Source organism: Lepidochelys olivacea, assembly GCF_965140295.1.
Source record: "Lepidochelys olivacea isolate rLepOli2 genome assembly, chromosome: 8".
Taxonomy (NCBI): Eukaryota; Metazoa; Chordata; order Testudines; family Cheloniidae; genus Lepidochelys; species Lepidochelys olivacea.
Window position 1 is genome coordinate 66,607,148 of NC_140418.1, and position 24,027 is coordinate 66,631,174.

The 24,027-nt window shown below is 37.8% G+C and overlaps 1 protein-coding gene across 3 annotated transcripts in view; it reads right to left on the reverse strand.

Moving 5' to 3' along the window:
• Nucleotides 1-1,986: 1,986 nt before the first annotated feature.
• The window catches only part of EEIG2 (EEIG family member 2), a 40,774-nt gene continuing 18,733 nt past the window's right edge, over nt 1,987-24,027 (reverse strand). For 2 of the 3 annotated variants that reach the window (XM_084636097.1, XM_084636099.1), the window contains exons 3-11: nt 22,333-22,362; nt 21,596-21,712; nt 20,103-20,149; nt 11,867-11,973; nt 10,720-10,815; nt 8,875-9,061; nt 8,642-8,796; nt 8,134-8,203; nt 1,987-5,987 (exon numbers count right to left, since the gene is read on the reverse strand). In XM_084636097.1, coding sequence (XP_084492223.1) covers nt 5,945-5,987; nt 8,134-8,203; nt 8,642-8,796; nt 8,875-9,061; nt 10,720-10,815; nt 11,867-11,973; nt 20,103-20,149; nt 21,596-21,712; nt 22,333-22,362 — 852 coding nt within the window. In that variant the 3' untranslated portion in view covers nt 1,987-5,944. The remainder of the gene's footprint in view (nt 5,988-8,133; nt 8,204-8,641; nt 8,797-8,874; nt 9,062-10,719; nt 10,816-11,866; nt 11,974-20,102; nt 20,150-21,595; nt 21,713-22,332; nt 22,363-24,027) is intronic. The other variant, XM_084636098.1, reaches the window with a different exon arrangement.

The window sequence follows — 24,027 nt, forward strand, 5'->3', positions numbered from 1 at the left end:
CAATATAAGTAGATAGCCTCACTAATCCTACTCATTACTGCCTTTGATACGGAAAGGTGCAACAGTATATGAGAATCCTCTGCCCTATGCAGTGCAAACCTCTACATATTTGCTAGCTCTAACTGTGAAAAATTCCAGAGGAGGTAGGATTAGTATGTAGGTATTTATTTTATCACTAGATTTTTCTAGGCTCTGCCATGAGAATGTGTGGTTTAACACACAAACCCAGTTAAGTAATAAATCATTTCCCACTCTTCATGATAAATGTTATCCATTTGTGGTATGTCTGACCTGAGAATGCAGTAACATAGTAAAATGTAAGCGTTCTGTACTAAGGTGTAAGATCTGGTATTTCATGTCTCTCCTACATCTCCCTCCTCTCCCCCCCACTTTTTTCATTAGAAGGAAAATTCCCCCTCCCTGCAGCCATAGCCATCTTTTCCTTGCCCTACCCACCACCAAACTAATGTGTTTACACTTATTCATATTTCTTGTTCCTTACAGGTGGTCTCTTCCTCCCTAACTCCAGAATTAAACTTACCGTAGTAGTGATAATTTTACATCCTACTATATATATACACACACATATTATATATATATACATATACACACACACACACAAAAAACACCAAGGAAGAGAGAGAGTAAATAAGACAAGGGACAGAAGCAGAGGTAGTAGGGGGAAAAAAAGAAAAAGAAAAAAACCACACAGACCCCCACTACACAAACTACCAATCCTGTCCATACTCAAGTTTTGTTTTTGTTTTTTTTACAAATGTGTCTTGAGAGAACACTTAACAGGAGTTGAGTTTGAGTTTCCTTATTGCTAATAATATCCACAAGTAAATGGATGTATTTGTTTTTGATTTTTTTGGTATAGCCAACTATGGTGCAGTGACTTAATTCCTCACTGTGCAAGGGTAGCACGGAATGGACCCTATTGCTAAAATAGCCAGGCATATTTTCATGAGCCATTTGTGCTAGTTATCTATGGTCCTATAACTGGGCCAAAGTTTTACATTCAAGAATAGTGTTACTGTGCTGTCAGAATGAGTAATAAAGAGGTAAAGAAACACTAGACTTAAAACTGCCTCTTTTTTAGTAAGCTATCATCTATCCAGCAAAGATTAACTGTTTAAATTAAATATGAATGGCAAGAAGTTATACTGAAAAGGGAAAAAGTAAGGAAAAAGTTTTGTCAAGAAGGGAAAATGAGGTAGTAAATTAACAGATTTCTGCCCGGTATGTGAAGAATTTTAAAAGTATCAGGGTTTTTAAAAAAACAGCAAATTGAGTTGTGCACGTGAAGAATGTCAAGTGCTGGGTAAAGAACTACTGATTTACCTTTACTTGAAAGGGAACTTGAGTTGTTTCCCACTATAAATTTCTGCTTACTTATGCATAAACAGTCGGGCTTAGTTTTAGTCATCATTCAGCTCTACAGCTCTAGCTTTTCCAGTCATTTGTGGAGATGGTGCTGCTCTTTTTTGTAGTGAGCACTGGGATTCAGGATCGTAATAGTCAGTTTAAATATAGTTTTAAAGGTGGCAAATGGATGCATAAAAGAAATGCAGCCTGTGGCAATGTATCTTTAATGTGATGTGCTTGGCACTAAAATGAACTTGCTGTGCCCCAATAAGATGGAGATTTAGCCAGCTCATTGAGCCTATTGCTCATTTGCTTATTAGATTATACTTGAACAACCATCTCCCTCAAACAGAATTCTTCTGGGCAAGTGGTACGTGTGTATTTCCCCCAACAGTCAGGAGAGAAAGCAAAATAATTATCTACCTACTCCTGGTCAGAAGAGGGAACACCTGGACTCCATCCCAAAACCATTAAGAAGGTTTTCTAGTAGTCCTTCCCAAAAAGGAAAATCTATATTTTTCCTTACTTTATAGTAGACCAGATTCTTTTAATCTCAACAAGCATTTGTTTTTAAAAAACACATTCCAAGCTGAAGACATGATTTTTAATCGTCTACATGAGGCCATTTTTACATTACAAATTTTACATTTTATTAGAAAAACAGATTTTACTATGTCAGTCTCCCTAGATTTCACTATAATACAGTTTACACAATAAGTACTGTACCTAAATATGAAGGTCATTTTCCAAGTACAAGGGACATACTTAAGGAATCACTTCATGGAGAGTTTTGTTAAGTGAATAATAAACCAACAAAATACAATGCAGATTTATTCAAATTTTGACTTACATACCAACGTTTCCCCCCCACAAGATCTTATGTGTCCGGAGGACAAACTGCCTACTGCATAGGCTTTAGTTATCTGTGAACTTAAACAGAATTAAAAGCTGAATTTACCAGATAAGATACTGCATAAGTGTTCGTACAATGCATTTTTTACAAGGCAGCCTTTAATTACCCATTTTTCCACAAGTAAAAAAAAAAAAATAATTTCAGCCTGTCACCATCTAACTACTTTCTTGTTTTTGACAAGTTTGTCAATACATGCACCAAGATCCAACTTGGGAGTAAATAAAACCACATTTGCAAGTTATATATGCAGTTTGGCTTTCAGTTACACAGCTTGCTACAATAGTAATAAGTTACATAAAAATGCAAAAATTTGCAACACGAAGGGAGAGGTAATTACAGCTTAATTTCTTCACACTGAAACAGAGTACAAATAGCTTATTTCTCACTTAATGGACTTTGCATGAATACTTGTCAAAATTAGGTATGGAAACCAGAGGATACCAAGGGCTTACATACTTGAAATGTTGTAACTAAAACCTGTGCCTTTTGTACATTAAAGGATTAACGATGCTGAATGTTATTTTAGCTCCCAGGCACTGAATCAACAAACCAATATGTAGTAACTGATGCTGGACCCCTTGGTGTCAATGCAATCAAAACTACATTTTGCAACAATTTTCTAGGTTTTATGGAAAATTCCAAATGTTCAAGATTCCTCTGAACTAACAGAGGATGGCACTTATTGCTGAACGAAGCAGTTCTATTGAAATAACATTAGGAAGGCCAGAGGGATATGAGGGGCATTTTTGAGGACTAGATTAACTAGAAATGTCTCTGAGTATTTTAAATAAATTATCTGAAACCAACCTGCTCTTTGGAACCACAAATTTGCTTTCCTCTAAATCTCAACATTATGGGGTTAGCTTCTGCCCTTATAAATTGTGAATTGTAAATATATATTTTATATTATTAAAAATGTAATCCATATATTTGAAGAAAAGAATCAGTAGCAGCCAACTTCTATTCCTCAAATTCTTTAAGGACACTTCAAGTTCTGCTTTTTGCACTTAAAAAGTGGTCTTTTACAGTTGTACGTTTTTAATAAAGTCTGGTAAATGTCTATCAAATAACATTAGCTGAAGAACTGGATTCATTGATTTAACTTTTTTTTAAAAAGCACAATATGCTGAAGAGGATGAAATAGCAAGATGTGATATTAGGCAGCTTGCAGTTAGAGATTGTAAATGTAAACTAGAAGCATTTACCAATTAGAGTTACTGGTTTGTGGCAACAAGCAAATTATGGATAGTTTTATAGGAGTAAAAGTCAGTTTAAATCAGTATGTACAAAACCAACATCCTTAAATTTTGGGAAAAAAATGGGGCCCCTTCTGAAGTCGTGTGCCCCTTATAATGAGCTATAAAAGCTAGTATTAGGCACCATCACCACTCTCCATAAACAATTTAGTACTGCAAAAAGTTTGGTCTATTTCATAAAAATACCCTTCATACTTCATTGCTGAGGTTTCTCAGCTTTAACTTAAACCCAGTAACCTTATCAAATACTTTCTATTCAAAAATTTGGAAAACAGAAACTGGCATGTTTTATCTGTATGATGTAAACACACTAATGGCAACTTTTTTTTATGAAAGGATCATTTTTACATTTCTTGTAAGCATTTTGTCATCTCCCCCACAGTCTCACTCTTTAACTGCAGTTATTAAGCACAAATTGTACTTAATACATTTTACCCATTAGAACAGTCCAAATTAAAAAAATTACACAAGCAATGGGAAATAGAAAAATATTCCTTTTAAATACCATAATTAAGAAGAAATAGCTCTTATCTAACAGTATTCAACAAAATTTGAACTCTAAGGTTTCCTTGAAGCTAATATAAATAAAACATTGAGTTCAATAATGAACAGTTTATACTATATACTTATGAAAAAGTAAAACCAATTAAAAACCATATAAAACAAAGTTTTCGTAATACAGCCTAAGAATTAAGACTTCGAATTTTACTTCCAGAGAAGGATCCTAAATACCAACTGGTTCAGAGAAGAATGTGAAACCTTCAGACTGTTAAAGAAAAAAATGGCCGCAATATTGTTTTGATTCATTCAAACCTATCAGATCATATCTGTAAACTGTATGGCTAATTTTCAGCAAAACTAGGTTTTCTACTGCAATTTAGTACTAAAATACATCTAAACCTCAACTGATAAGATTGTCATCCCACCAGAAATCTTTTTTAAAAAAATAAGCAAGTACTTTTACAGCTGTCAGCAAAACAATTCTTTTGTTAAAAGATCTTTAATTCTCACCTTTTGTCTAAAACGAATACATTTTAGCCCAAGCTATTCCATTTGTGCAAGTTAAAGTACAGTACATTTTGGTCAAAGTGTAACAATGGACAGATAGTGAAGCTGTTAGTGATTCTACACAAAAAAGGTGAGGTCTTTGCCCAGAGATTGATTTTTCAGACTGCAGAGTGCATGTATACTATAAAGTGCTTCTGTTAGTAAATTGTATTGGCAGTAGTTAGTCTAGATGTTCATTTATTCTTAAAAGCTTCATTTGGTAATCTATCCTTCCCTCCCCATCTCCCACCCACAGGAACAAGGCACCTTCAGATTTAAGGGATGTACTATCCAACTGTGAAGGGTTAAGCTAGAAAAATGTGTTCATTGTGGTGTTAAGCTGCTGACTACTTTTCACCATACACTCTCATCCACTGAGCTTTCAGGTTCATGCGTTATTGAAATCACATTTGGAAGAAGCTTTACTTTTTGTTTAGACAGACAAATCTCACTTACAGAGATTAAAAAAAGTTTTATACCCCAAACCATAAAATCATACTATCCTAAGGCATACAAGGCCTGCTTGTTGAGTGCTTTACTGTGACTTGGTAATTCTGATGTGAAATTTTAAATATATTTTGTCGTTTACATAGGGCCAGAAGTCACACTGATGCACTTAAGACACCAGATTTTATTTAAAAGTAGCAGCACATATTGTTTGGTGTTATTAGACCTAGTCACTTGTATTTTGCTTTTATATATTTGTCTCTACCATCTGCTACTCAACCTTACAGTTAATATTACTGAAGCAGATAATATGACATCTTAAAGCACAACTCAGCTGTTTTCTTGGAAGCATTAATCCCCATTTTATATTAATTATGGCCTGATAGAAGGAATTAGCCATTATAGCACTGAAATGGCAAGTAATATTTTAAAAGTTACTTATGAAGAATTATTTCTAATGGTAGAATTTAAGTTTTGGACTAGATTAATTTAAGACTAATCTTTTTCTAAGGGGCTTCTTCTGAAAGCCAAGTTGCAAACAGAGCACATCATCATCATTAGTGAACTTCCATATAAAACTGTGTTCAAATAGACACCATTTATCAGTTTTCCACAAACTGTTTTACACTTAAATTACAAAAGCAAGTAATCCACTAACATCAGGTAACAGTCACAACAATGGTTATAAACTTGTACAAGGCATAGATACTAAAAATTGCCTTTATACCACTGTAGACGTGAAGGATCTTTTATGAGCAGGAGATACTCAGACAATTCAGACCAAATGTGAGTTGGCCTCTTGAAAGAGTCTATCTCATCACATCAATTTTGATAACTGTTGGGATTAAATGAACACATCTTAATGATCGATGGAGGAACTCTACCACTATTCTTCTGTTCAAGTTCTGCTGTCCTAGCGTTTAATCACCACTTGCTCGTATGCTCCGGAACCTACCCTGAAAAAATATTGCAAAACAAACAAGTTTTCAGTTCTAATTTAAATGGAAGATACCAATTAATACTGAATATAGAACAATGGAATTTTTGCTTGTTTACAAATTCAGAGAAAACACAAAATGAAAAGTGTTTTTAGATGTCTATTTGAATGTGTAAAACTGTTATAGTACAACAGCAGAACATGCAGGTTAGAAAATGCCTTATGCCATTGATCAATAATTGTTTTCATTTATATATTATAATATATTTATATTTTCAGGCAAGTGCAACAGATGATAATTTACTATAGGGAAGTTAAATAATTTCCCTAGTATGCAGTGGTTATGTATAGCCTGTAGTTTAAAACACTTAAGTCTCACACAGCCAGTAAAGTTGTATTATTTACCAGAGAAGAAATAAAAGCATCAGTTCCCTCAATCTGGTTACAAGGAGGCACCTGTAGTCAATTATTGGATGGTATCATGGATTAGTTTTTGACTATGTCTACACAGCCCCAGAGTGCAGACTATGGGGGTGCGAACTGCAGCATGAACCAAATTGTTGACCTCTAGTTATCCTGTGTGGATGCTGCTGGTATGAACTAAAAAGTAGCTAGTTCACATTAACATAGACCTCTTTCAAAACAGGACTATGTTAATGCAAATTAGGTACCTTTCAGTTCATGCCACCAGTGTCCAAACAGGGCAGGTAGAAGGCAGCATGCTAGTGTGCACTACAATTCACAGCTCTGAACTGCAGGATCAGGTAGCCCTTAGACACAGAATTAAGTCTCTTGCTGCCTTCCCCCTTTACAGAGCACACTGTCACAACCAGAAAGAGAAAGCATGATCTCTTATCTGCAATTGGTTTACCTCTTCAAAATTACTCTTCGGTAGCAGCATCCTACACTACTACAAAATGCTTACTTTGCCATTTTATAACACCTTAGGCAGATGAACTGCTATCTCTAAATCTAACATCAGTCTGTATCACTGCTACCTCTGTATCGAACATCAGGACTGTACCACACGTATTCAGGGATTGATTGTTGACGCTATATTTCACTGCAAGTCCCATTCTGTATTGCTCAAGTGCAGCCAAACCTGGAATACTGCATTCAGCTCTGAGTATAAATGCCAGAAATCAGGAGAGGTTTCAGAGTAACATCCGTGTTAGTCTGTATTCGCAAAAAGAAAAGGAGTACTTGTGGCACCTTAGAGACTAACCAATTTATTTGAGCGTGAGCTACAGCTCACTTCATCGGATGCATACCGTGGAAACTGCAGCAGACTTTATATACACACAGAGATAAGCTATTACCAGCAGGACAGTGGGGTGGGAGGAGGTATTGTTTCATATTCTCTGTGTGTATATAAAGTCTGCTGCAGTTTCCACGGTATGCATCCGATGAAGTGAGCTGTAGCTCACGAAAGCTCATGCTCAAATAAATTGGTTAGTTTCTAAGGTGCCACAAGTACTCCTTTTCTTTTTGAGAAATCAGGAGAGGTTTCAGAGAACAACAATTATCTGGGAGGCTAGAAAGATTTAAGACATAAGAACATCTATATCTGTATAGTCTGCTTGAGAGATCAAAAATGAAAGAAGAGGGAAGGGTATGTCTCAGAGTTTGCAAATATTTGAAGGATGAAGAAAAAAAGATTAATTATATGGAAATAAGAGTAGCAGCTGTGGGATTAAATTGAAGGGAAAAAACAAATTGAATATCAGGAAAATATCAGAGAGTTTAGATACTAAAGAAATAGTCAAGACTGACAGGAAAAAGCTTCCTAAGAGCAATTAGCCTATGGAATAATTAGACCCAAAGGAAGTCTATAAGGCCAACATTTTGAAACCTGGATGCTTACAGCTACGTTTCTGAATCCATATTCAGATACCCAGACTGAAACTCGAGTCACTTCCAAGATGCTGAGCAACCCCAACTCCCAAATGTTCAGTACCTCTGAAAGTTAGATCAGTTAAATATGGATTTAGGAACTTAACTTTAAGCATCCAGGTTTGAAAATTTTGCCTTGTATTATCCATATCATCAGAGTCATTGAAAAAATGGGACTGGCATGTAACATAGACAAAGTACTCATAAAAACCTAGTACAATATGCCTTTGCTAACTGGTACCTAACAAGTATTAATTGTTCAAACTACATACCTATTGGGTAGATGATGACTTCCAAAAGAAGTACTCCCCCCAGGGCCCACAAATAATCTCAGCCCTTCTTCTACAAAGGAAAGAAGTTAACGTGTTTAAATATGACACCTTCAATGTTGACAAACAAATATTCTCTAAAGAACCTTTCTAAAAAAAGATTTTAAATCCATGAACTTTGTAAATGACATTTAAAAATGTTTGCATCTGAAAACAACTGGGACCCAATCATAATAAGCTGTGCTTCAGGGAAGGCAGTTTTCTTGTAGGATTGCCTCTGCCCTTTGCTGCACAGACTTAGTTAAAGTGATGGGCCCCAGGGGCACAAAGCCCAGCAACCCTCCCCGCCTCTCAGGAGACAGCACCAGCCAGGAGTTTTCCTGGATTGGTCTATAAACACTCCCTACTCGCACTGGGAGTGGGAGCTAGGGGTGTGTTAATTAAATTAGTGCATTTGGGCCTCTACTGTACATCATCTTTTCAAGTTTTTACTTGTTTTCCCCATATATACCTTCTGCACTGGAGTCTAAACTGAAGTCTTGACTCTGCAGTATTTTTTCAACGATATCATCTGCATCTACTCTAGTGGCATCAACCCGCTTCAATTGTGACTCTACAGAGTCTTGCTTCACTGGATGCCTGTCAGGATAAATACATGTAGAGATTCTAAAAACTAAAATTGTCAATACATTTAATTCAGAGTACTGTCACTATAAGAAGCCTTTCAAGTTATGTTAAGTGTACCTGCCAAGTTTTTCTGAAGATATCTCTTTAACAGGAGTATAAAAATTATCATCAGTTACTTTTGGTTCAGTCTCTTCACATGGCTCTAGAATACTTCCAATTCCTGTAGACGTACTTCCCACTGAAGTGTTTCTCCTATGGCAGAGATCAGAAAAACTGGATGATCTGGAGTGGCATGTGCTATAGCCTATTGGAAAATAGAGAAGAGAAGAGAGCTACATTAGTTAAATTATTAATGGCCAGGGCTGTGCTTTTCCCCCCACTATTTGGTTTGTTTTTTCTCCGACGAGAGCCTACAAAGGTTTTAAGAAGCTACATACACTCTCACACTCTATCCAATTCACTTAGTATATTTTCCTTTGGCGTCTTTATCATTCTTTTCTCTGCCTTCTTGGATGGTATCTTCATCAGCTTGGACACATTCTGGGGTTTCTTTTCAGATTAAGAAAGAAGTGTATTAAGTAGAAATGCATTTTTCCATGTGGATGACTGTAGCTATTATCATCAGATCTTTTTCATATCTGACTGACTAATTTTGCCTTTCAGTGTTGGATTTTTTCAGGTCTTCCTTTAAATTTTTTTCTTCTATTTCTTCACTTCCTGCATCTGGAGACATATATCCAGAGCAAACATGCTTTGGTAATTTTGTTCATGTAAAAGAAGGATGAAAATTGATCAAGTTCAAGTCTTTCCCTTTCAGTATTTTATGGCATTATCATGGATTGATTTTTGCCAGTTTGTGAATTTTGAAGACAAATAATTTCAGGTGCAGTGTCTGATGTTGAAGAGCTGCTGGAAAAGGAACATAATGCACTTGCAAAAAAATAAAGTTCCTGTTGGAGGTTTGTCTCCTCATTGTTCTGCTCCACCATTTCAGACAACTTAATTCAACTTACACATTTGATCTTGACTCAGAGTAATCTAGTTTTCAGCCTTTGGAATGAGCATGAATCCTTTCTATCTTGCATATTTACCAACTCTTAGAAATGTTTTCATTTTACTTTAGAAGAAGAATTCCTAGTTTCTATTACTTGATTTTATTCAGTTGCTTCTTCCCTGTCACTTCTTTCAACATTAGGCAGGTGGAATCAGATAAAGTCCTACAATGATGGCTGGTAATCACTAGTCATTCATTTGTGGTATGATCAGCAGCTTAAATGTCTACTACAGTTAGAAGTAGAAGTAGAATTTACCATCTAGCGAATTCAATACTTTGAAGAATGAGAAATAAGGTGAGCTAGCCAGCTTTCTGCAGAACCATGTTATTAGATACCCTTCCAGATATTACTAGAGTCTAAAAAACTCAAGGGCTTGATTTTATAAACTACCCAATCCCCTCTTCAACTGATTGCATGCATTAGCCATGACCCTGCCTCCAATCACCAGTAACTCCACCCATTGCCTCCTAGGCTTTTAATTCTCATTTCCTAATAGACATAACAATCCTGGTGTTTTCATCATCATTTCCCTTTTTACTTTTTAAAACGCCTGAAGCTTTTAGTCACAAATTAGAAACAGGTTCTAACGTCAATTATTTGTTTTCATATACACTATGTCCATGTAAACATTTCCAAGTGGCAGAGTTAAAAAAAACAAACCTCCCCCTTTTCCAAAAAAATAAGTCCCCCAAAAACCAGTAGGTGGGGTTTTTCTTGATTAAAAAACAAACCCACACAAAACCGTTGGTAGTTTGGTTTTAAAAGGGTTCACAATTCAAAAGCCCGAACTAGGTAGAATGTTTCTTTACACACACAAGCAGCCTATTTACATCAAAATGCTTTGTGAAGCTTCTGAAATACCAAAGCTAATAAAAATAACTCAAAGGAATTCAACATCAACTTCTACCTGACAATTTTGATTGCTGGCTTGCATAGCTTGATGTTCTGGAATGTCCACATGCACCAAGTTCATCTGGGAGTGACGCACTCTTTGCTGAGAGATCTACAATAAATGGCAATCAGAAAATATTGCTGAATCCACCACTCAGTTTTTGGCCTACAGCCATTATCAGACTGAGATGTCAGATCTCACAAGATAAGCAGAATGGGACTTGATACCAGTTAGATAAGAAACCTCTAAGGAAAATCCAGATTCTTCAAGAAAAAATGTCAGCATTCAAGTACATGACACTCTCCTGGACTATAAATAATTACTGATTCAAAGGAGAGAGTATCAGAGGGTACACAATTGGACAGCTTTTGGTTGAAATACATTAATGAACACAGGCAGCTGGGCGTTGAGTTAAGAGCCCATGGCACTTTCCCCAGAAAAGCAGTGTTAACCCAGATGTGCTGGCAACTTTTCAGTCAGATACTTTTATAAAATTCTCTGTAGTTTCAGTTGACAGAATACCATTTCCTGTCCTAATCTCTGTCTAATATTGATGTGCATATTGTGTGATATAGTAAAATATATTGAGGCTCACCCTAGAGTTGCAGAATTTTAATAGTAAGTGAACTGATTTCTATCAGCTTTCAGTATGACAAATGCTAAGTGATTCTTAAACTTGTACCATTCAAAATCTTATTCAATATCTATCCATAATGCACCAAATCACAAAAAAGTTTAGCTAATATTAAGGGCCAATATACCCATGAAAGCACGATCATTCATAAATTAAAGATTAAGGGCCAGATTCTGCTCTTAAGTACACTGGTATAAATCCAGAGTAATGGCACTGAGATTTGCTTAAGTAGCGGCAAATACGCTCATACAATATTAAAAAGGGACATAAGCAATTGATCCGATTTCCTTTTCTTTCCCACTTCCAATAGAAATACTGCTCCATTACACCAGTGTAAACCCAGCATATCAAAGGAATTACTCTGCATGTACATAGTGGTACCAAGAGCAATATTGCTCAACAAACAGAGCAGAAAGGGGATTTTGGATAAAATATCCATGTCTGTTTAAGATTCAGAATATTTCATGAAATGTATTTGCTGCTGCTTAGGTCTCAAACAACAGTAAAACCAATAGCATTATTTTATACCTGATACACCCAGATGTACCACTTTCAAGTTCTCTCCACCCTTCCTGTCTTCATGTAAAGATTCTGATTCTCCAGCAACTGCAATGGACATTCCTGTGGAAGGAGGCCTGTAAGCAAATGCACAGAGATCAGGGTTTGCTTTACCTGTGCTTCTGTCTTTTTGGAAGCATCATCATGATTTGGGGGTGGGGAATCATAGGTTCAATTTGCATTGGACTTCACTGGCACTTAATAAGACTGTAGTATCAATAAATTTAGGAACACACTCCCCCAGTTCCCTTTGTCCAAAACTGTTCAAATTCAGGGTTCCTTGCAAAGTTCATCCATTTACTCAGCCTTCTGGGGAGGACTGAAACTTCTGGAGGATCCATGGAAAGATGCAGATACATCTTGTTGAGAGTTGACTGTTGGTTGTTATTTTTTTAATTGGAAGGGGAGGTGTTTGGTTTGGATTTAGTTTTTAATTAAAGTACTCTGAGCCCAGGATAGGCATTTTGAGTGTATAAAAATGTTTCTATCCTTGGCAGAACACACAGGTTCAGTAAGAATAAACCAAGTGCCCAGTGTCCCCTTTCCATAACCTTTTACATTACTAGAATGTAAATTTGTTTGCAGGGATATAAAGCCAGACACTTGACTCCAATTCTGACTTAAAATATACATGTATAAGACATTATTAATTTGTTTTACTTAAAGAGAGCCAAAGTGGAATGAGTGATATTTAATACCACAGCACTAAGCTTATGATTACATGATAGCAGGCTAGTCAAACAATAGCTGAGTTGAGTTGTTTGGTGCATTTCCAGTTGGAAATGCTTTTCGTGGCCTGCAACAGCAATAATAATTTAACAACTGCCTCAATGACCTCACCCACGTACATGGGGTCTATGGACAATGACAATGGGTAGCAGGCGTATTTCCTATTAAAATCTTAATCCTTCCCTAGGATTTTTTTTTAGGTCAAATGCATACCTAAGCAATAGGTTTGGTTACACACACCCTCTCCCTCACAAGTAATAGGGATAAAGATACGTACAACCAGAAACGGTTCAAAATATAAAAATTTCATAACTGAGCTACCCCATACCAAATATTCAACCAACTATACTCAGGGAGATAGAGTTTATTGAACACAAACTGGTTTCACTACAGATGGGTATCTACCACAAAATCATGGAGTTGGAGAGCCTCTGTGCAGTTGGAGAGGAGGAGGAAAGTCTCAGGGAAGGAGATAATCAAGCACGAGCAGAAGGAAACTATCCCATAGTTGGGAACCTCTTTTCAGATGTCATGCTATCCTCTCACACTGAGGATACCCCTCTGGGGGAGGGTATCCAAGTTATTAGGAAGAGATAGGTAATAGTAAAAGTGATTATTAGCAATACAGATAGTAGGGTTTGTGATGACTGGGAGAAGCACGTGATGAGCTGCCTGATGGGTGTGAAGGTTGCGGACCTCTCGAGGCATCTAGATAAGCTTACATGCAGTGCTAGGGAGGAGCCAGTGGTGGTGGTGGTGGTGGTGGTACAGATAGGCAAAAATGACAAAGATAGGAGAGAGAGCGTGGAGGCCAAATTTAGGCTGGTAGGTAAAAGATTAAAGTCCAGGACCCCCATGGTAGCATTCTCTGAAATGCTTCCAGTTCCACACCCAGAGCCAGCCAGATAGGCAGTAGCTGATTTTCATTTGATTAGAAAATTTGAAAAAAGTTTAAATTTTCTAAGGAAATAGCCAGCTAACCAAAACAAAACTAAAAACAAAACCCCACAATCAGCTACAATATTTGCCGGGTTTGATTTGAAACTTTAGTATTCCAGGAAAGAATTAGATCATCAGTTTGGAAGAGAAGATCAAGACTGAATAATTTTGTCAAGCCATCGTGAAGTAAAATACAAGCTTTAACACATAACCGAGAGATTCTTTTTGCTTTTATTACAAGCCCCTAACATCAATTATACAACAGAAATAGACTTTATAGTAGTCCTATAACAGGGCTTTAAAGAGCCTGATCATTAATTTTTTTCTGGAGATAACGTTATCCATAAATCCCAGATACACTTTTTATGGCAAAAAACAGAAAACTCAATTTAAATGTTGATTTCAACTTTATATGTACTAGTGTACAGAGAAAAGGAATGCATTATTTTATTAGCAAACAGGCTAGAATTTAGTAGCCTGTTGGGAATCACTGCTCTGAGTAATATCAGGTTAATGCAATTAGTGCCAGTGACATATGTAGACATGTGCCAAAAGTAAATATAGGAGTGTGCAATAAACAGAGGTAAAACAAACTCTGCCCTGCTAAACAAACTAAGATAATACATTTTCATCTCCTGTCCACTATGTAGTTGGTGAAATCCTCATCCTTCCACTCTGGCCCATTTATACCAGGTTAAAAAAGGGGCCCGAGCAGTGTACAGTGGCTCTATTAGCCCTGGATCTGACCGGGGAGAACTCCCGCACTGTAGGAACCAAGGAAGATTGCAGGCAGGGCATCCTCTGAGGACACCCTCACAAGCCTTAGTGTAGGGGATATGGCCACAGCATGTAACTCTGCAAAGATTCTGGTTGCCATAACTTACACAGTCCTTTCTACTGTCTACATTACATCAGAGTCTGCTTTGAACCTTGGAGCAACCCAGAATCTGGAGGGTGCAAATGGTAGCCTTAAAGCCACATCAGCTCCACACCTCATATTAGGCTGAGAATACTGTGCTGCATCTTTTAGAATCCAGTCCAGAATATCTCCCAGTATATTTTATTTTAATATTTAAATTTTTATTAGTTCATTTTATATTCTGCACAACAAATAAACTAGGGCTGTCAAGTGACTAAAAAAAAATTAATTGTGTGATTAATCGCAGAGTTAAACAATAATAAAATACCATTTATTTAAATCTTTTTGGTTGTTTTCTACATTTTTAAATATATTGATTTCAGTTACGACACAGAATAAAAAGTGTACAATGTTCACTTTATATATTTTTTATTACAAATATTTGCACTGTAAAAAACAAAATGAAATAGTTTATTTCAATTCACCTAATAATCTCTTTATCATAGGTTTCAGAGTAACAGCCGTGTTAGTCTGTATTTGCAAAAAGAAAAGGAGTACTTGTGGCACCTTAGAGACCAACCAATCTATTTGAGCATAAGCTTTCGTGAGCTACAGCTCACTTCATTGGATGCATACTGTGGAAAGTGTAGAAGATCTTTTATACACACAAAGCATGAAAAAATACCTCCCCCCACCCCACTCTCCTGCTGGTAATAGCTTATCTAAAGTGATCACTTCTCCTTCCAATGTGTATGATAATCAAGTTGGGCCAGCAGGAAAGTGGGTTTTTGTGTGTATGGGGGGGTTGGGAGGGGGGTGAGAAAACCTGGATTTGTGCTGGAAATGGCCCAACTTGATTATCATACACATTGGAAGGAGAGTGATCACTTTAGATAAGCTATTGCCAGCAGGAGAGTGGGGTGGGGGGAGGTATTTTTTCATGCTTTGTGTGTATAAAAGATCTTCTACACTTTCCACAGTATGCATTCGATGAAGTGAGCTGTAGCTCAGGAAAGCTTATGCTCAAATAGATTGGTTGGTCTCTAAGATGCCACAAGTACTCCTTTCCTCTTTATCATAAAAGTTGAACTTACAAATGTAGAATTATGTACAAAAAATAACTGCATTCAAAAATAAAACAATGTAAAACTTTAGAACCTACAAGTCCACTCAGTCCTACTTCAGCCAATCGCTCAGACAAACAAGTCTGGTTACAATTTGCAGGAGATAATGCTGTCCACGCATCTTAATTTACAATGTCACCTGAAAGTGAGAACAGGTATTTGCATGGCACTGTTGTAGCTGGCGTCGCAAGATATTTACGTGCCAGGTGCGCTAAAGATTCATATGTCCTTTCATGCTTAAGCCACCATTCCAGAAGACATATGTCCATGCTGATGACTGGTTCTGCTCGATAACAATCCAAAAACAGAGCAAACCAACGCATGTTCATTTTCATCATCTGAGTCAGATGCAGAAGGTTGATTTTCTTTTTTGGTGGTTCGGGTTCTGTAGTTTCCGCATCGGAGTGTTGCTCTTTTAAGACATCTGAAAGCATGCTCCACACCTCGTTCCTCTCAGATTTTGGAAGGCACTTCAGATTCTTAAACCTTGGGTCAAGTGCTGTATCTATCCTAAGAAATCTCAGATTGATACCTTCTTTGCGTTTTGTGAGATCTGCTGTGAAAGTGTTCTTAAAACGAACATGTGCTGGGTCATCATCCGAGAGTGCTATGACATGAAATATATGGCAGAATGTGGGTGAAACAGAACAGGAGACATATAATTCTCCCCCAAGGAGTTCAGTCACAAATTTAATTAACGCATTATCAGCATGGAAGCATGTCCTCTGGAATGGTGGCTGAAGCATGAAGGGGCACATGAATGTTTAGCATATCGGGCACGTAAATACCTTGCAACACCGGCTACAAAAGTGCCATGTGAACGCCTGTTCTCACTTTCAGGTGACATTGTAAATAAGAAGCAGTCAGCAGTATATGTCCTGTAAATGTAAACAAACTTGTTTGTCTTAGCAATTGTCTGAACAAGAAGTAGGACCAAGTGGATTTCTAGGCGTTAAAGTTTTACATTGTTACATAACTGCACTCAAAAACAAACAAAAAAATCTACATTTGTAAGTTACACTTTCATGATAAAGAGATTGCACTACAGTACTTGTATGAGGTGAACTGAAAAATACTATTTCTTTTGTTTATCTTTTATCATTTTTATAGTGCAAATATTTGTAATAAAAATAATATAAAGTGAGCACTGTGCACTTTGTATTCTGTATTGTAATAGAAATCAATATATTTGAAAATGTAGAAGAACATCCAAAAATATTGAATAAGTTTCAATTGGTATTCTATTGTTTAACAGAGCAATTAATTTTTTTAATCACAGTTAATTTTTTTAGTTAATTGCCTGAGTTAACTGTGATTAATCGACAGACCCTACTTTATTCACAAGGGGACTGAACTTTGATCCAGATTAAGGCTCAGAAAGTAGGAAAATAAGATTAGAAATCTTCAAGGAGAAGACATCTGAGATACACTGACAAAATAAGAAGGAAGACAGCAATTTTTTCAGATTACTATTATTCTCCTCTTTATTCTAGACTAGTTTTTAATCTTTGAGTGTCACCTAAGGTTTTTCTATCTTGTCCCATTGGATATTGTTTGAAAGAACTAAAAGAATAGTAGCCAACAATATAAACGGAAGAATTCTATACAATATTTTGAGTTGGTGCTCAGCACAATATACTGTTAATAAAAACATATCATGTAACAGAATCACACCCCATCCTTAACTAGTTTAGTTAGACTATCTGTCTTTCTCTTCCCCCATTAAGTGCCCATTATTCTGGATTTATAGCTTGGTATGTAAACAGTGGTTGAGCCTAAAACTGGCAATCTAAGATTTCAGTTCAGAGAGGAGGGGATTTATAAATCATCCTAACATCTAGTTCACCTACTTTGAAGTTACAAATGTGTACATGACATCCAAAAGTCTTACCAGTTCAAATACTGTCTTTTTTTTAAAATGAAGGCAAGTGTATAATTTTGTATTGAAAAGAATACTAATGAATATTAAAAGAAAGCAGCAGACAGCAGACCATTATGGGAGGGAAGGAAAGATACTTCTTTATATGAACTTCGAAGGATTAGTGTTTCTCCCGCCTATCCCTAAACAGCAGCTCTTTATTTTGGACAATTGCTAAACTGGCTCAAGGGTCATGATTTTAAACATGTAAATCTTTTTGATTTGCAGTTGCTTTTACTTTTTGACAACAAAATATTTTGAGAGATGTACATGTAATCAAACATTAACTTCCCAAAACCATGTTCAAATTTAAACTAAAAGTCATATCTAGAACCTTGCATTTACAGGATGTAATTTCATTTGAACTGCAGCCTGGATTCAACAAAAACCTCAGTACAAATAAAGTTCAAATTACTTGAATGGTTTAAACATAAGCCTGACAGGTCTGGTTGAATAAGACAAAAGTGTTTAATAGCTAAGGCTGTGAATCATTCATGGAGGTCATGGAAGTCAGGGCTTCCATGACTTCCTGTATAATCAGTGAATTTTGCAGTTGTAGTGCAGCTGACCTCAGGACCACCCCAGCAGCAGGGGAAGCCCCGGGGCCAGCTGCACCAGCCATTGCTCTGGCAGCCCCAGGCACCAGGTCCCTGGTGCTGCCCCAGGCACCAGGTCCCTGGTGCTGCCCCAGGCACCTGGTCCCTGGTGCTGCCCCAGGCACCTGGTCCCTGGTGCTGCCCCAGGCACCTGGTCCCTGGTGCTGCCCCAGGCACCTGGTCCCTGGTGCTGCCCCAGGCACCTGGTCCCTGGTGCTGCCCCAGGCACCTGGTCCCTGGTGCTGCCCCAGGCACCTGGTCCCTGGTGCTGCCCCAGGCACCTGGTCCCTGGTGCTGCCCCAGGCACCTGGTCCCTGGTGCTGCCCCAGGCACCTGGTCCCTGGTGCTGCCCCAGGCACCTGGTCCCTGGTGCTGCCCCAGGCACCTGGTCCCTGGTGCTGCCCCAGGCACCTGGTCCCTGGTGCTGCCCCAGGCACCTGGTCCCTGGTGCTGCCCCAGGCACCTGGTCCCTGGTGCTGCCCCAGGCACCTGGTCCCTGGTGCTGCCCCAGGCACCTGGTCCCTGGTGCTGCCCCAGGCACCTGGTCCCTGGTGCTGCCCCAGGCACCTGGTCCCTGGTGCTGCCCCAGGCACCTGGTCCCTGGTGCTGCCCCAGGCACCTGGTCCCTGGTGCTGCCCCAGGCACCTCCCCTCCCGGACCAGCAGCAGGGGCACTGGGCTGCCCCTCTGCCCCACCCAGCAGAAGCATTGCCCCGGGCTGCCCTGCCCCCAGCAGCAGTCTTCAGGAACGTCCCCTTTCCAGCAGGTAAGATTTAGTCACATGTATTTTTAGTAAAAGTCATGGACAGGTCATGGAGCTGTGACTTTTTGTTTATTGCCTGTGACCTGTCCATGACTTTTACTAAAAATACCCGTGACTAAAATGTAGCCTAATTAATAGCTTTTAAGTGCAATTAGAAAAATCTTGCCACAAATTTCAAAAAGCCATTTGGAACTAGAATTGAAGATAGCTTGTCATTTTGAAGAGACTGTAAGTGCTTTGTACATCTTCACAAGCCAGAAAAGTAGCATTAGGTTTTGTGCTGTTCTGGTAATATGGTATGTCTTACAATGATGCATCTAATATTTAAAAGCTTTTCCATTTAATGTTAATGAAAGTGGTCTCAGAAAAGCACATTTTAAAAATAAAAAACTAACCTCCAGAGTCTTACAAATATGATTTATGTTGGTAACGCTGCATAGTATCTCCATTCCTACTGACCAGGTTATCTAAATTGTGTTTAGCAGACTGTGGCTTTGCTGGAAACAGGAATTTTCCCAATTGCACTTTTACAGTTAGGCCACCTGCCAAGCTTGTATGACTCAGAATAAAAAGGAAAGGAGGCAAAATTGATCTTACTCATAACTACATTTTTCCCTAAGGTGCAGCACATGATTTTCTGCTATGTGGTTAGCTGCAGAAGTAAACACACAGTGAAGTAGAGCTATTATATTCCCTTAGCTACAAATCAAATACGAGGCCACAGAATCCTTGTAACAAAGCAGTGTATTTTCCTCACTACCACCTCCCTTCCCAAAGCATGCATGCCATTTTTTGCTATCTTACACAATGTCCTTGGTAACAAATCTTTCTTATATGAAATCAGACCACACAAACTTTTGAATTTTAAAGAAATCATTTATAAACCTATAAGGTTTAGTTACTGAAAGATGTAGTAATACGTTTTCTGAACACAGGCATCAATGGAGTTCCTCTCCACCAAGCAAGTTTACTTAGGCTTTATGCAGGGAACAGTATTTGCCTCAAGTGTTTTTCTGAATTTCTATACCTTTACACCTTTAAAATTTGATACAATATTCAAGTAGAGAATAATAAAGTATTTCAAGGCAATGAAAAAACTGCCTCTCAACTACCAGTATTTATATTCTATTAGTCAATATCCATCTTCCATTTAAATTTTTCATGTTTCTTTAATATTGTCACTTTGAAGATAAGGATTTGTGCATGCACAACTTTAAACAAGAGTTGAGCCACTAAATTACAATTGAAATTCAAGACTGCATAGCGTTCATAAACTTACGTTTTAAAACATGGGTCTCCGGACATTAGCTGCATGCTGATCAATACCTACAAATCAGGAAAAATAAGACACATGAGCAAAACAAAGAAAACACTGTAAGTCAGCAAAGGAATCCTGTTACACACACACACACAATGGCCACATGGTTCTGTAAAGAAAACTAATCGTGTCCAAAATAATACTGGTACAGAAGAGAGTTAAACCACTATAAATCTTACATGACAGTTTTTTAAACAAAGCAAAAGCTACAAACTAGTGTTTGAAATCAATTACATTATCTCATTTCTACCTTAGGATTCTATAAAAGGACACTAGACAATACAATAAAAATAAGTATCAACAGTAGGGGGTTCAAGAAAGAGAAGGACTGTAGGAGATCTCATCTGTCCCCCTAGATCAGCAATGTGGATGTACAAGGAATTCCATTTGTACATACACCAGCAGCAGGCACTTTACTTCACCGAATCATCATTTATCAAGAGTTGCTTATTAAATTGTCAAAAGTGGTTGTGCTACCCTCATTGGGAAAGTCACAAGTGAAGGCAACCACAAAGGCAAATAATGACATCAAACATCCATGAACACGGCGAGTCAGGACTCATTTGACCAAAAAGTGAGCACCATGTTTTCATGAATGTTTTCTGGACTAAAGAAACATGTTTTGGAGAAGCCTACGACTGTCTCAAACAAGCAAAAACTGAAGACCTAAACTGTATAGTTACCTGTGTGACTGATCAATCCCAGTGCCCCAACATCACAATTTAATCAAATTACACAAAGCTGTCCCAAATTCTACTGATCCAAATGGATTAGAACAGAAAAGGATGGTGGTTCTAGATCACTCTCAGGGGTTCAAGATTTCAAATATTTCCACAAATTCTTTGGCACTGGTTAGAGAGTGAGTAGAATCCATCACAATCCATGACTGAATGTTAAAGCTGGCTCATTCTTTACAGAATTAGGCAAGCCAACTAAAGAAAACTACCCTGAAAAGAACTAACTGTATAGTTACAAGAACATATAACTGTTACATTATTTATATAAACTATGTCTACGCTAGACTCTTTGATTGTCTTCTTATATTGAATTTACTTTGCATTGCCCAATTCCTATTGGAATCAGAAACTAAAATTAATTTAATACTTAAAAATAGTTCTCCTATATAGCTCACTAATCAGAGTTCCAAAACTGGCAAAAATAATCCACCAATTTGTTGCTTGTGTGGATGTCACTTGGTTCTCAAAAATAAGGCTAAGATTTTCACTGCATTATATTACTTACATGTCCAGTCTTCCTCCAGTAAGAGTGATTACTGACAGAGAGGATTTTCAGCAACAGCAAATATATTTTAAACCTTGTTAAATGCTTGGCTGTAATGTTTATGGTTTTCAGTTCCACAACATATTAGTTCCTGTTTTTCCCTTATGCAGTTAATAAAAATACACTTTTACCTCAAATAGTATGATGGAAAAAAAAAAAAAACCATGAATTACTTTGAGAATGGAATTATCTTGTCTGGTATTTTTGGTATCATAACCTTCCAATAAACAGCGACGAGTGGTATTTCCCGATCCAGCAAACTCTGCAAGGTTTAGGTCTGCAAAGCCCAGCTATTAAGAGAGAAGGAAGAGTTAGATATCATAATATAATCCAGGGCCAGTTACTGTATGCACAATAATTAGTACTAGTTATTAGCCTTTAATCACACTTGAATGAGAAGGATTCATGCAGAAGGGATGGATTCAAAAAAAAGAAAAGAAAAGAAAAGAAGTTACATTAGAAAAGAAAAACAAACACAAAAAAATCAGGTCTACAAAACCTTGTAAATATTGTTAGAATTGATACTGTTTAATATGATTAAATGCCAAATGCTGCTCAGCTGTACTCTTAGTTTCAACTTTCACCTAAAAAAACCCTAGGAAGGCTTTCTAAATATTTAAAATCCCATACACGCAAAAAATATAGAAGTAAAGACTTCCATCATTCTTGAGAGGCAAAGAAAAACAAACTCCAAGAGAGGTGGAGGTGTGGGGGGGACATTACTATACAAAATAAGTATGTCCAAGCTACCGCTCAAATATCAGTACCTCTACAAAAATAGATGAGCTGGAAGATCATTTTTGGTATTAGAATGATAGGTATTCTAGCCTATTATTAAGATAAATTATATAACGAGCATAAGACAGCAAGAAGGAAGTGTCAGTTTATGGAATAGATTATGTCCATTTACCTTTGCATATGCCTTTCCACCTTTTAACTCCTGCAAAAAGAAACACACACTAGTAACTAAAAAAGTCATAAAAATTTAAAATACGGACGCTCCCTGAGTTATGCAAGACCCAACTTATGCAAATCCGCATGTACAGAAAAAGCTCCATAAGCTAGAAATAGGAGGGTTTTGGGGTTTTTGTTTGTTTGTTTTTGCATGTAATGGTCAGGTATACATTTCTGACTTACGCAAAACTTGAGTTACGCAAGGCATTCCGGAACGGAATGATGGCGTAAGTCGGGGAGCGTCTGTATTGCCTTTTTGAAGGAACCCAACACGTACACATATTTTAAGAGATATCTGAACACAATATTGCCATAGTATTAGTCTGTTGTATTGCTAATTGTAACAGGAACAGACCTTGTGTGCTTCTCCCAGCTTCTTCTCAGGGCTACCCAGGGACCCAGCAGGAAACCAAAAGAGATCACCAGGAGGGGAGGGGAGAAGTAAACTGAAGAAACCCAACTTCTCCCCATCCAAATGGTGAAAGGGTGTGGATAACCTCCATCACTGTGGGGCTCACCAACTACATACCCTGGTTTGTGAAATAAGCATTTTTGCAAAAAAACAAAATTTCTAACACCTACCCCTGAACGTTGAGGAACCAGCTGGTAATTAAATAAAAATACAAAAGTCATCCAATTTATTTTCTAGTGCATACAGTCGGATGGCTCCCAAAACAAAACAAAAAAATCCCTGCTGCCTTCACAAAGTCACCTCAGGAGAGACAGCCAGCTGTTCAGTACTACAGCACCAGTTTGTTTCTGCTGCTGGGGTAAGAGATGCAGGAGATGCCCTTCTGGAGATCAGGAAAATCAAGCCAGTACATGGCACAAGTTCAGGCCTCTAATGGTATGTCTACACTACAACTGTGAATGAGTTTCCCAGCTCAGGTAGACAGACTTGTGGTTGCGGGACTTGAGCTAGCATGCTAAAAATTGCTGTGTGGACACTGATTCTGGCAGAGACTCAGGCTAATCACCCAAGCTCAAGCCCATCTGAGCCACTAGATTTGAGCTCAGAAAGCTAGCCTGTGTCTTTACTGGAGCCACAATGTCCACACAGCTATTTTTAGCATAGTGCCTTCAGCCCTGCTAACACAAGTCTGTCTACCCCAGCTGGGAGGCAATTTCCCAGCTCCAGTGTACACATACCCTAAGCTTGCTGCTTCTTGCTCTGGACTTCTATGCACTGCATCAGTCACTGACCAGGAAGAGTTGGGCGTTTCCCAGGAAGTGAAGCCAGCTGTTACTGGATGAAAGAATAAGCAGTTTAAATATATTACTTGTCCTTGAGTTCTTGTTTAAAAGTGAAGGCATTACTGTTTCCTCACTCTAATCTTTTCAAAAAACTCTGAATTCCCACAGCAGTAGAGAAGATCTGTCTCTGGCAGAGTAGAAAGATGCAGTCACCTTGTTACAACTGCCAGAGGTACAACTGAACACATTCAATCTGCTGGCTCCTAAAAATTTCTGCTACATTTAGTACCTTAATATAATTGAAGATAAGTTTTATAACGTGAGAGAGTTTAATCCTTCTGTAACTATGCTGAAACTGCATCTGCACTGACCTACCTTGGTTATATTACAACATAAATTATTAAAAGAAAGTTATCTTGTTTGATAGCTATCTGAAAATACCAGTGCATATATAAAA